Below are 12842 nucleotides of genomic sequence, written 5' to 3' on the forward strand. Positions count from 1 at the left end.
ATTATAATTTCATAGCATTGAAATCAGAGGATCTGGATTCATACTCTAATTTTACTAATCACTAGTAGTGAAATTTGGGGTTAAATCATTTTACTTCCCTGGATCTCAGTTTTCCATCTGTAAAATGAAGAGTTGGATTAGATCAGGGATTCTGAACCTTTTTTGTATCATGGATTCCAGTGGCTGTCTGATAACTTCTCAGAATGTTTTTAAATGCATAAAATAGAATACATAGGATTACAAAAGAAAGAAATTATACTGAAATATAGTTATAAAAATGTTTGAAAAAGTTCATGGACTCTAGATGAAGAACTCCTTGAGTAGGTATCACTAAGATATCCCTTAATATTAGATCCTAGGAAAACATAGTAAGCTATTTATTTCCTTAATTTTTGTCCCAGAAATATTTTTTTTAGTTTATTTTAAAATGGAACATATTTTTATTTTGTTTTGACATTCAAACTGAAAGTGACTTTTTTTTCCCCTAAAGATATCACTCGGGCTGTACAGGATATTACAACAGTAAAGCCAAGACAAAAAGGTTTACCAAAGAAAGCTTCAAGAAAAAAGGAGATTACAACTAAAGACAAATCAGATGAAGTGTTAGAGGACCAGCCAGTCAAAAAGTACATGGGAGGCAAAGACCAAGTGCAACTTCAAGATGAGCTCCAATCCAAGCTGGAAGTGAGCCATGAAGAACTAGGGACCCTAAGACCAGAAGTAGGCCCAGAGGACGAGCCGGATGGTGCACAAATAAGCAAAGCCTTTGGCAAAATGTGTAATATTATTAAAGAGAAAGTAAGAAGAGACAAAGATGCTGAGCCTCACTCTGATCTCTACACTAAAGGGCGCCATGTGCTTGTTACAGGGGATGCCAGCTATGTGGATCCTGACTTTTGTTCTTCATCCATCCCAGCAAAAAGTGGGATTGTTGTTTCTATTGATCAGATAGGTGATGGTGATGACCTGGAGCCAACACCTGGGCTTCCTGAACCCCCATTCCCAAATGGATCTGAAGAACCAGAAGAGCATGAAGATGAATGCAAAAATCAAGAACATTCTGGAGATGGAAAGAATGAAAGCAAAAACAAAGATCAGAGGAAGGTAGAGGAAAAAACTGATGACATTCTCAAGGAGAAGGGGGATGTGAAGCCCTGTCCAGGAGTCATACATGATCCAAATGGATATTCTGCAGACCATTCACAGAAAATCAGGAAAGATAAGACTCCTGAGGCAGCAGATAAAGGGCTATTGGAGAAAGGTCCCCATAGTTCCATGACCTATGAGAAGGTAGAGGTGGTAGAATCCATTGAAAAATTTTCTACTGACCGAATTCAGACTTATGAAGAAACAGCAGTGATTGTAGAAACGATGATAGAAAAGACAAACAGGAAGAAGCCAGGAGACAAAAGCTCATAAATGGCTCAAACTTAAAGTAGAAAATATGTTCAAAAAATTTTTGAGTGAAATAATTTATTTTAGAGTGAATGATGAAGTAATGACTTTTCTATTTTGTGCAAGATGACAGCTGATACATCTCTAGTCCCTAAAGGAGCTTTAATCCTAAAATTAAAATGTTCTCTTTCTTTGAGTAATTGCCTTAGCAATTTATAGTGGCCTTGGTGAATATAAATTTTCCATACTTACAAGAAATGGGACATAAATATTTTTACATCTATTCAGCGAAGTTACTGTCCTCTTTAGCATTATTGTTTCAAGTATTATATTTCAGGAATTATCATTGTCTGGTTTCCAGATTGAAAAAAATGTTAGCTTTCATCATTTGGCTCTTTTGCATTCAATAAAAGCATTATAACCTCCAGAATGTATTTGTGGTAGATGTGTTTTCATTTAAACATGAAATTAAGATTTACAAGCCTTCAACTGATCATTATGTGAATTGGCCATTTTGTTGGGAGGCTTTTGAGACACTGGAAAATGGCTTCATCATATTTTCATAACATATTTGGAAATTTCTCACTTATAAATTAATTAAACCCAGAGGATAAATAACTCAAACATTCTCAATGCACTGTGTACCCCATATAACTGCTTATTTATAGCAGGATGAATGTAAGCTGGGGTCTGCTGGGTTGGTGCTATAGTGCATAGAGTGCTGGACCTGGAACCAGTTAGACTCATTTTCTTGAGTCCAAATCTGTTTTTAGCTGTGTGACCTTGGTCAAGTCATTTAACTGTTCCCTCATGTGTCAAAGGAGATGGAGAAGTAATAGCAAACAACTCTAAGACTTTATTAGCCAGGAAAACCCTAAAAGAGGTTATGAAGAGTCAGACATGACTGAATAACAAGCCCCATCTCACTAATGTAAGCTCTGTGAAGGAAGAGACTGATGTTTTTTCTTTGCTTCCTCAAACATCTCTCAGTTCTATGCATGTAGCAGGTGCTTAATAAATGCCTGAATTGAATTTGAATTAAATAAAAATGTAGAGGACAAAGCAGGACTTTATGAAAAAGCAAGGCAAATTTCTCAGAATCATTAATGGTTTTGTCAAGCAACTTAATCTTTTAGGGCCTCAGTTTTCTTAGAATGAGGGGTTCAGGCTAGAAGGGAGCAGGCTCCCTTCTGGCTTTAAATACATGCACCTGTCATTTCTGATTGTTCTACAGTTCCATGTTTTGTTCTAAGGTTCCATTTTTATATTCACAGTGTGAAATCAACTCTTCACTATTAACATTTGCAAGCTTCCCTTAAAAAATCCAGAATGTATAATAATACTGAGTAAATGTTCTTATATGGATTATTACTTTAGCTAAAAATAATTAGCAGCTGACAAGACAATTGCATTTAGCTAAAGGAACTGACAAGGTCATAAGTTACATTCTATTGTTTCACTATCATGTACAACAGAAAGAATGCTAACTGAAATTAATTTTCTCTGTGGGATTTAAAAAAAATCTTGTTCTAAATTCATTTGGGATTTTGATATCAGAAAATTAAAAAAAAAGTCGTTTGAAGGGAGGAGTAATTAACCCACTCATTTACACAGTAGTGAAATATTTATAATCTAATAGCCTATGTCAGAGTGATGGAAAATGTTTCTGGGAGCCCAAACAGAAGCCCAGAATCCTTCTATCTATGACGTATGATCAGCAAAGAAATCATTAGAAGGCACAGAATTACTTTGCTGCAGCTGAAGTACCAGGGGAAAAGTAATCCATTCTTTTTCATTAAAAGGATTTTCAGTGCCAGCAGTGCTGTGTGGACTGACATTCTTAAGGAAAATAAGGGAGTATGTTTTTGGAAAGTAAGACTATTTTTATGTTGAATGAATATGCTTTAATTTCTTGCTCTAGGTTTGCCTTAGGGTGAAATATATCTATACTGTATTTTGTATTAACAAATTACCTTCATTTTGGATAGGTTTGTTTAGCAAAACAATTGGGATTAAGTGACTTGCCCAGGATCACACAGCTAGGAAGTATTAAATGCCTGAGGCTGAATTTGAACTCAGGTCCTCTGGTTCCATCTAGCTGAACCAAATGAATTTAGGATGAATCAAGGCAGACTCACCAATCTTTTATTTATTTTTTAAATTTTTTTGTCCAGGGTCACAGATATGATAAGTGTTAAGTGGTTGAGGTCACATTTAAACTCAGGTTCTTTTGACTTCAAGGCCAATGGATGCTCTATCCACTGCACCATCAAGCTGCTCCTAGTTTTTAAATTTTTTTAAACAACCTTTACATTAGCAGGCTCACATTAAGACACTTTTTCTTTTATTTCATGGGTGTTAGGAGACCAGTATTTTAGTCCTGTTTTTTTCCACACTGCTTCTCTTTTTTCCACTTTAAAAAAACTTATCAATTAAAGGAGAAGAATAGGTTAAATCAATAGTGCAGACTTTTTGGTCTATCGGGATCCTTTGACATTTAACAATTATTGAGAACATCTTAAATGTTTTAATGAGTTATAAATATTTATATTTACCATGTTAGAAATTAAACCATTTTACTAGTATTGTAAAAATAGTTTTGACTTCATAGATACCCTGAAATGGAATAGAACCAAAATCAAATAGAAACAGGGCCACTAAACAGTATATAAGAATCCCTATGGGCTGCATATCAATTTAGAAAAAAAAATTCTTGTATTAACATTATCTATGTTCTATTGTATTTTCATTTGTTTTGTTAAATATTTCTCAATTACATTTTAATCTGATCCTTGCCTCATTTGGGAATATTGCTGCATACAGGAGACATGTTTGACACTTGATATGGGAGATTTCCAGGGGTTCTTAGACCACACATTGAAATGATTTATAAGGTTTTAGAAGCTTAGTATTTGAGTTGAATGCTGAATGAAGCCAGACTCAGCTCTCCCCCAATAGTTTCCCTGTCCATGTTCTTGAAAGGAGGTAGGACTGGGGTTTAAAAGCCTGATGATTGTTTTCACTACCTTTATCTCTTCTTCCTTCTCCATCCCTCGGAAGGACCACTGAGGGGAATGCTGGCCAAACTTTATGATGGATCTCTCCCCCCTATCCCCCAATTCCCAGCCCCATATTACTATTTTGACTTGTAGCCAATTCTCCAAGTAACATCTATACCAAAATATGCAGTGAGAAAACATATTTGTGGATGATTCTGTTGAATAATATTAAGTATCTGTCAGTCAACAAGTATTTATTATGTGTCTACAATGTCCCAGATTTGGCTAACCCAGTTACTACAAAGCTGGAGGTCTATTCCCTGATGTCTATGCAGTAAAGCTGGTGGATGCTTAGTCTCAACTTTTAAATTCTACAAGAAATCTATAGATGGCCTTATTTATTGTGACCCAAGCATTGATTATTCCTGGAAATATGCTCCAGGCAAAGGAGGCTTTGTGGCAGTAGTAGTGGGGGGAAGGGACACCAAAACCTTTTAAGTCAGAAATATCCAATAGGACCCTTCAAAACAAAATCATTTTCTTTTCTAACCTGGTTCATTTCTTTCCATGAGTCTGATCTGCCTTCAATGAAGATCAAAAGGGTATGCTGAACACTGGGGCCTCATGTTAATACAAATCACATGGTTTGCTATTTGAAACCCAGAGATTTCTATTCCATGAAACCCTGAGCCTCCAAACACTTTCTCTAAATAAGTGTTTATTAATTCAGACACTTCAAATCCAAAATTTGTAATAATTTGCAAAGGATTGGGTAATATTTACCTTATTCAACATTTATAATAAACTGAAAAGGCATGAAGTATACATTTCTCTTTGTGAAAGAAGGGTTTGCTGAATAAATTACTACTTTAAGAAGAATCTGGAGGTTGGGGAGGATGTCCAAACTTTCTGGAAGCATTAATTTCATTGAGATTGGGAAGTTTATTACCAATAAATGTAACTATTAAAGCTTCTCCTCTAAAGACCCTTCTTGGGCAACATTTTGCTGCCTCACTTTAGCCACTATATGTAACTGAAAATAATAAAACAGTACTTTGAGGGAAAATTGTTCACAGTTCAGAATTTCTCTTAATTCAGATTGGTTTTAATGCGAATTTGTTCAAATAGTGAGGTTTTACTGTAGTATTTAATGAGGGAATATTTTTTTCCAAGTGTCCCATTTGTGACCAATGTGTAGTGTAGCCAAGATAACATTACTAATGTTATGGCTTAGAAATACTGCTTGTGGATTGATAGCAAATAGTTTTGCTGAATATATAGCACAGCCCACATAATTTCTGGTAAGTAATTTTTTTTATTGAGCTTCCTAGTTTACAGCATAATTTCTTCATTTTACTTATAAAACATCATCACAAGGATTGATATTTAAACAAAGGCAGCCTGTCTTAAATCATCATTTGCTTATATTCATCTTTATTTTTTATAAATGACTATAAATTAACTTTATTTTGCAGCAGTGCCATCATAAAAAGTTACACTAATTGGATGCTTTTCATTGTTAATACTGGTGTGAAAAATGAAGTAGAGAACCAAGGATTTATATATATTTATAGAATGCTATATATATATATATATATGTAATATATATATGTATAATTTACATACCATATTCTCATATCAAAACTTACAATTTCTGTTAAGAAGCTAATTATGTTCATTGCTAATGACATAATTGTGAAAATATGAACAGCCGTTTTGTAATTTTGTTCCTATATGACATTTGATGTTTATACAGAGTTTTGCAAAATTACAGGATGCGATGAGGATCAATGTATGCTTTCGTCTAAACTCTGACCAATCATGATCTCTTATTCTTTTTGAAAATTTCTTTTATGGATGGATATGAGCTCTGTTTCTTTAGTAGGTACACACACATTAGTTCCATGTGTGTGTATATACATATATACAAGTGTATTTATGTATATACGTGTCTATATCTTACATATGTATATGTTTCTGTGTGCACTTAGACAAGTATGCACACAAATTATCCTTTGGTTTATTTTTCAGACCATCATTATGAAATGTATTTGACTGGTAGTATTTGCTATTTTAAGTTTAACTATTTAAAAAAATCATATGAAATAGGTGGTAAACAAAAAACCCCCCTCAGACTCATATCCAAAAAAGGCCCACAAGCACACTAAACATAAAGGTAGATGGTGTGAAATTAAAATGAACTATTTTCAGCTCATTCCAACTTGGGAAAAAAAAGAGAAAATGACAATGGATTGTGACTGTATCACTTTTTACTTGGACTTTTCAAACCCTTCCTTTCTAAGGCACCACCTTTTAAAGTGAACAACTCTGGAGGCCTCATTTTCTCGAGGAAATATGGCCTTTTAGGCTCTAGAGTCCAAGACTCAGCTAGATATCAAGATTCCTTAAATATACTTTCCCATTTTTATATTTTTGCTTATGTTGTTTCCCCTTCATTTTCTTTTCAATCTCTGCCTGTTGAGAACTTGAAAGCTCTTCTTCAAGGATGCATTTAGATGCTACACTCCTTCCAAAAGCCTTTTCTCATTTGCCCAGGTGGGTGAGATCTTGTTTGTCTGATGTTCTGCACCATTTATTGCATCCTGGCTTGTTATTTGCATCATCACTTTATAATACCTGTCAAACTAGACTGTATTTGGTCATCTAGGAAGGTGGATGACATCATGAGTATCAGATGGTGATTTTTATACTCATCTATATATCTCTTTTGAAGTGCCTAGAAGAATGTTTTGCACAAGATTAGCCCTTGATAAATATTGGCTATATCAAATTGAATTGAAAACCTTATAATAAGGGAAAAGTGTCCAAGAGAAAAGGAAACATTAATATTAACTCTTGAGAGTGAATAGAGAAGTTGATGGGAACAAGAGCTTTGCAAAGAAAATTGATGGAAAGAAACTTAGAAGAAATGATTATTTGAGAATAAAATGATGATGATTTTCTAAAGTAAATGATATGAATCTTATAACTTTTAATTTTATTTTAGATATATTGCTTCAGGCCAATGAATATGGGTCTACTTAATTATTATCTGGTTACCAAGATGGTAACTAGGCAACAAGATGCTTTGCATATACATTTATTTGAATCCATAATGATCTCTTCGTCAAAACTCTGAACCTCCTTTTTAGCCCTTTTGAGGGGTTTGGAAAAGAGGATCAGTGCAGGGAAAATAATATAGGCCAACATCTTCAAACAAGCCACATTGCATCCACAATTCATATGCATTTCAACAGGGAGTTTTAAAGATACCCCAAAGAGATCCTACAGATCTTCCCTTTTTGGTCTTTTGGAAATAAGAAAACCAAAAAATATTATTACAATAACAACAAATGCTTCTTCCCCTTCTTCTCCCTCCCCCCCAATCTTTATTATGAACCAATCTTTATTTTTAAAAAAGAGGCTTTTGCAACATCTATAATTGGATGTCAACTATAATCTTGCCTGCCACATTCACCAACTGCAAATTGTTGACAACCATGTTATTAACCCCAGAAAACAGGGGTAGATGAACACCATACAAAATGGGGATAATTTGTGCTGCTCTAGCAGGCTTCAGGAGTCACTGTAGCTAAGAGTGATAGCTGATGACACAACAGCCCAGAAGCTGTTTCCAATCCAACATGCTGCTTGGTTAGAGTGTGGTAACTTTAGTGCTGATGATTGAACCTCCCCTCCCACCCCTTCCTTATCTTCCCCCACCCCAATTTGTGCTTCTTGAATCTCCTCACCTTTTTTTTATAATACCTTTCTCTGAATGGGACCTGTAAAGTACACCACCTTCATCCACTGAAGAGACTAACCCAGATAATTGAGTCTTTTCAAAGAACCCACAGACAGGTGGGTTTCTAGCAACTCCTTCAGTTTTAGAGGCAAATATCACCTTCTAACCTATTATTATTTTTTTCTTTCAAGAGATACTTTCTCTGTCGAGACCACAGAAAAATATACTTGATGCCACAAAATGCATTCTTTCAAATTACTCCTTTCTCTTCTTAACATTTGCCACAGAAAATATGAAGGGAAAAACTGTCACAGTTTTGTTTGCAAGATATCACCTATTTGAAGGACACAAAATAATTCATAGTCACAAACTGTACACAGGAGTTGGTAGGGAACAATATATTTGAGGCCTAGAGTTAAAAAAAAAAAGAATGGTTCCATTTTAAGGAAAATAATCATTGACAGAATGTATAAAATAAAATCAAGGGAATGTGATTGTTTTTTGGGCAGTGACAGTATCTGCTACAGGTCTAACGGAAGGACTAAGAGTAGAAAGATGCTCAAAGTTATGGGAAAGGAGGGAATGAAGGAAAAACAGACATGCAGCATTAGTTTTTGCTCAGTATGCTCTTAAGACTTCTCTCCACAGCTTCATCTAATTCTTCCTCCAGTTCTTCCTTCTTGGACATCGCCAGCTTGGACTGGTAATCTTTCACTACTTGGTCTATGTAGGGGGCACTTTGTGTTCCGTGCAGCATCAATGTCCATTCCTTCAGCACTCCCCTCTGTGGTGCGTTCCCAACAAACCCAATTTCCAGAATCCATGTCCCTCTGGCGTCTTCCCCCCAAGTGTGAGTGGTCATGAAAGGCCATTTGTCAAAACCCACCTTAGAGTCATCATCTCTTGGGCGCCGGCTCAGCAAAATGGATTTGGTACCCATTGGAGAGGTCATGTTGATATTTAAGTCTCCTCTCCTTGTTGCATTCACTGTGATGACAGCTTGAACATGTTCAAGGTAGCGGACAAAGTTATCCTTTCCCTCACAAGCATCAGTTGTGAGCGTCAGAACCAACTTGTTGTTGGATGGTATTTTCCTGAGAGTGAAAATGACAATAAAATATATAAAATATATGTATATATGATATTTAAATGTATATAAAATACATTAATGAAATATAATATTGGGCAAATAGAAATAAAAAATAGGATATTGAGTCCTCCTCATGAGTTATTTCTTTTAAAATGACTTTTCTAAAAAGTTATGCAACTTTTAGAATTGCTAGACTTAGCTATTATTAGTTGGACAGAGACCATTTGAAGGGTGCCTTTATTCTAAAAACAATTCAATAATAGGTGATTTTTACATAGCACTAGGTTCATAAAAGGTGTATAAACATTAACTCCTTTATTACTCAGGACAACATTGTGAAATAGATATTGCAGATATTATTTTTTCCCTATTTTTACATTTTCCCTATTTTACATACTTTACAGATGGGGAAACTAACTTAGAGTGATTGATTTATCCATGGCAAATGTCAGAGGGGAAATTTAAGCTCTTGTCTTTCCTGTCTTATTTAAGTGCAGTGTTCTTTTCACTGTTACTGCCTTTAGATCATTCCCTTCATTTCCTAGCCCACATCTGATCTAAGGATTACTATTCTTATTTTAGGCCACAGCAATGGAATAAACCAATAAACTTGATTAAAAAAGTCATTTCAGTTAATTAACTTACATTCATTCCATTCATTTGTGGTACTGAATATTCTGAAGGCTGTAGGGTCCAGATGATTAATTCAATTAAACACACACACACACACACACACATACACACACACACACACACACACACACTTCTTTTTTATATCTCAATTGTCTTTAAATTACATAAAATAAAATGAAACAAATCTTTTTATATCTTGCAAGGTTCCCATTACTCCCATTCAATCTAAAGCACATTTTTCTGAATCTAGTAATTCATGTATCAGATTTTATTCCGTTGCTTGCTATATTGCTTAATCTTACTGTTTCCTTAGGTCTTTAAAAGCAATGTTCATTCTATTTTTTTTTGAAAGTTGCAAAAGATCATGTGGGGAACAGAAGAAGACATATATGAACAGCTTAGTGTTACCATTGCTTAAATGCAAAACAAAATTAATCTGGCATCTGAATTATGTAAACAATGAATGGCAATTAGCCACATGGTATGTGAAAACGTTGCTATTAATACTATCACCAATGCTACTACTAATACTCCTGACAGCAAGTTCAGCACTTTCTCCTTTGCGCCATTTACATAGGTATTTTTGTTCTTTGAAACCTCAGCTGTTGTCACTAACTGGCAACATCATAAGGCGGATACTAGAAACAGAAGGCCACGGACTTTCAAGGAATTCCAGATTCAAGGAGTCACCCATGAAAAGGGAGAGATTCCAACAATAGAGAAATTATGTGGAAATTTAGGTGTTAACTGTTTTTTTTTTTTTTTTTTTTTTTTTGATAAGTTGTGGACTGTCTGCTTTGGAAGGGCATCTAAGTCACTAAAATTCCCAGGGAGTTGTATTTCTTCTTAAGTTGGGAAGAGAGGAAACGAATGGAAGAGTAGGACTTTTTGGCTAGAGCAGGAAAGAGAGAAGAAAAAGGAACCATGGAGAGAAAGGAGATGGGAAGGTTTCCATGGCAGTCAAGAGGTGAGATCTGTAATTTTTCTTCTCAAACACTAGTCTCCAAGAAAGACTTTGAGAGGGAAAAGGTAAAGGATCATATCGAGGAAAAATTATGTGTATGTATATTTAATCATGGGTGTTTGCTCAGGTTTCTGGAAGCACTGAAGGAAAGACACACACACACAGAGAAAAAGTGATGGTCTTTATCCATTTTTCACTGGCTTATTTCATTTAGGTGTGACTAACACTTATTTCTAAGCATGTCCTTATATTTTGTTAAGGACTGAATCTGGCTGATCAATTCTTATTTCTCTTTTTTTTTAATTTAATAGCCTTTTATTTACAGGATATATGCATGGGTAACTTTACAGCATTAACAATTGCCAAACCTCTTGTTCTAATTTTTCACCTCTTACCCCCCACCCCCTCCCCCTTTGATAAAAATTGCTGGGAAAATTGGAAACTAATATGGCAGAAACTAGGCATTGATCCATACTTAACACCGTACACCAAGATAAGGTCAAAATGGGTTCATGACCTAGGCATAAAGAATGAAATTATTAATAAATTAGAGGAACACAGGATAGTTTACCTCTCAGACCTGTGGAAGGGGAAGGTCTTTATGACCAAAGCAGAACTAGAGATCATTACTGATCACAAAATAGAAAATTTCGATTATACCAAACTGAAAAGTTTTTGTACAAACAAAACTAATGCAGACAAGATTAGAAGGGAAGCAATAAACTGGGAAAATATTTTTACAGTCAAAGGTTCTGATAAAGGCCTCATTTCCAAAATATATAGAGAATTAACTCTAATTTATAAAAAATCAAGCCATTCTCCAATTGAAAAATGGTCAAAGGATATGAACAGACAATTCTCAGATGAAGAAATTGAAACTATTTCTAGTCATATGAAAAGATGCTCCAAGTCATTATTAATCAGAGAAATGCAAATTAAGACAACTCTAAGATACCACTACACACCTGTCAGATTGGCTAAGATGACAGGAAAAAATAATGATGATTGTTGGAGGGGATGCGGGAAAACTGGGACATTGATGCATTGTTGGTGGAGTTGTGAACGAATCCAACCATTTTGGAGAGTAGTTTGGAACTATGCTCAATTCTTATTTCTCAAAAATGTCTGTGGCTAACCTTGTTCTTTACATCTCTTCACAGGCCTTTGCTTACATGAGGATGCTAGACAGCTCTGAAAGGCACATAAGAGAATTAGCTTTTCTAGATCAGGGGTGGGATCCCAATCTCTGACCCCTCCCATATCCTGATTCCATTGTTTTGGAGTTTTCTCTTTCTAACTGGGGGTACAATTGTGAACCATCCATATGTTTCATAACTACATTTTCAAGAGTAGAATCATTGTGAATTTAGGACCTTTAAATTTGTCTCAGTAGACCATGAGCTGATGCCTATTTTGACTCCTACTAGTGACATGTGTTTCCTGCAAGAATGTTAAAGTACACAGCAGAAGCATCACATAAGAATTAAAATAAAAAAAAATTGACTACTTTCAGTCAAAACCTTAACTAGCAATTTTAGCACTTGGGGCCACTGTTACACTGGGCAAATAGGACTTTTAGCCTTCTTATTTTGAAAATTATGCAAAATTCCATTAAAACAAATTTTATTGAATGAGACTCAAGAACTGGTTATTTAAGTTTCTTGGCAGAGAGATCCATCCATAGAGCTTGGAGGTTATATTGTTCAGATTGACTAGATTTTGGGGTCTCAAGTTTTTTTCTGTTTCAACAGAGAAGACTTTACAAGATTTCTACATATGTAGTGTTGAGAAGGAAAGGAAGCAGTAGTTCATTGTCCTTTTTGGGACAAGCTAACCTCTTTGATGAGGAGGCCTGCTTGAAAAGGATGGACCAAAAAGGAAGATCCAGGGAAGGCTGGGGAAGATTGGTATTTCTTTATTGAATGGAGGTAGAGAATGAGTAGTCTGTGTTTTGCTATTTTGACAAACAACTTAGAACCTGGTCCTCCCATCCTGTACTTTGGTCTTCTAAATTCT

General features: G+C 35.1%; 2 protein-coding genes across 2 annotated transcripts in view; one reads left to right on the top strand and one right to left on the bottom strand.

The window, feature by feature from the left end:
• BFSP1 (beaded filament structural protein 1) overlaps positions 1-1825 on the top strand; it is a 58472-nt gene extending 56647 nt beyond the window's left edge. The window contains exon 8 of the mRNA XM_003758169.4: positions 491-1825. Within this exon, the coding sequence (XP_003758217.1) occupies positions 491-1419 (929 nt within the window). The 3' untranslated portion in view covers positions 1420-1825. The remainder of the gene's footprint in view (positions 1-490) is intronic.
• Positions 1826-5287: 3462 nt separating this feature from the next.
• Positions 5288-12842, bottom strand: part of PCSK2 (proprotein convertase subtilisin/kexin type 2) — a 295645-nt gene continuing 288090 nt past the window's right edge. Inside the window, exon 12 of the mRNA XM_003758170.3 lies at positions 5288-9233. Within this exon, the coding sequence (XP_003758218.1) occupies positions 8747-9233 (487 nt within the window). The 3' untranslated portion in view covers positions 5288-8746. The remainder of the gene's footprint in view (positions 9234-12842) is intronic.

This window comes from Sarcophilus harrisii, chromosome 2 (genome assembly GCF_902635505.1).
Source record: "Sarcophilus harrisii chromosome 2, mSarHar1.11, whole genome shotgun sequence".
In the NCBI taxonomy this organism is placed as follows: Eukaryota; Metazoa; Chordata; class Mammalia; order Dasyuromorphia; family Dasyuridae; genus Sarcophilus; species Sarcophilus harrisii.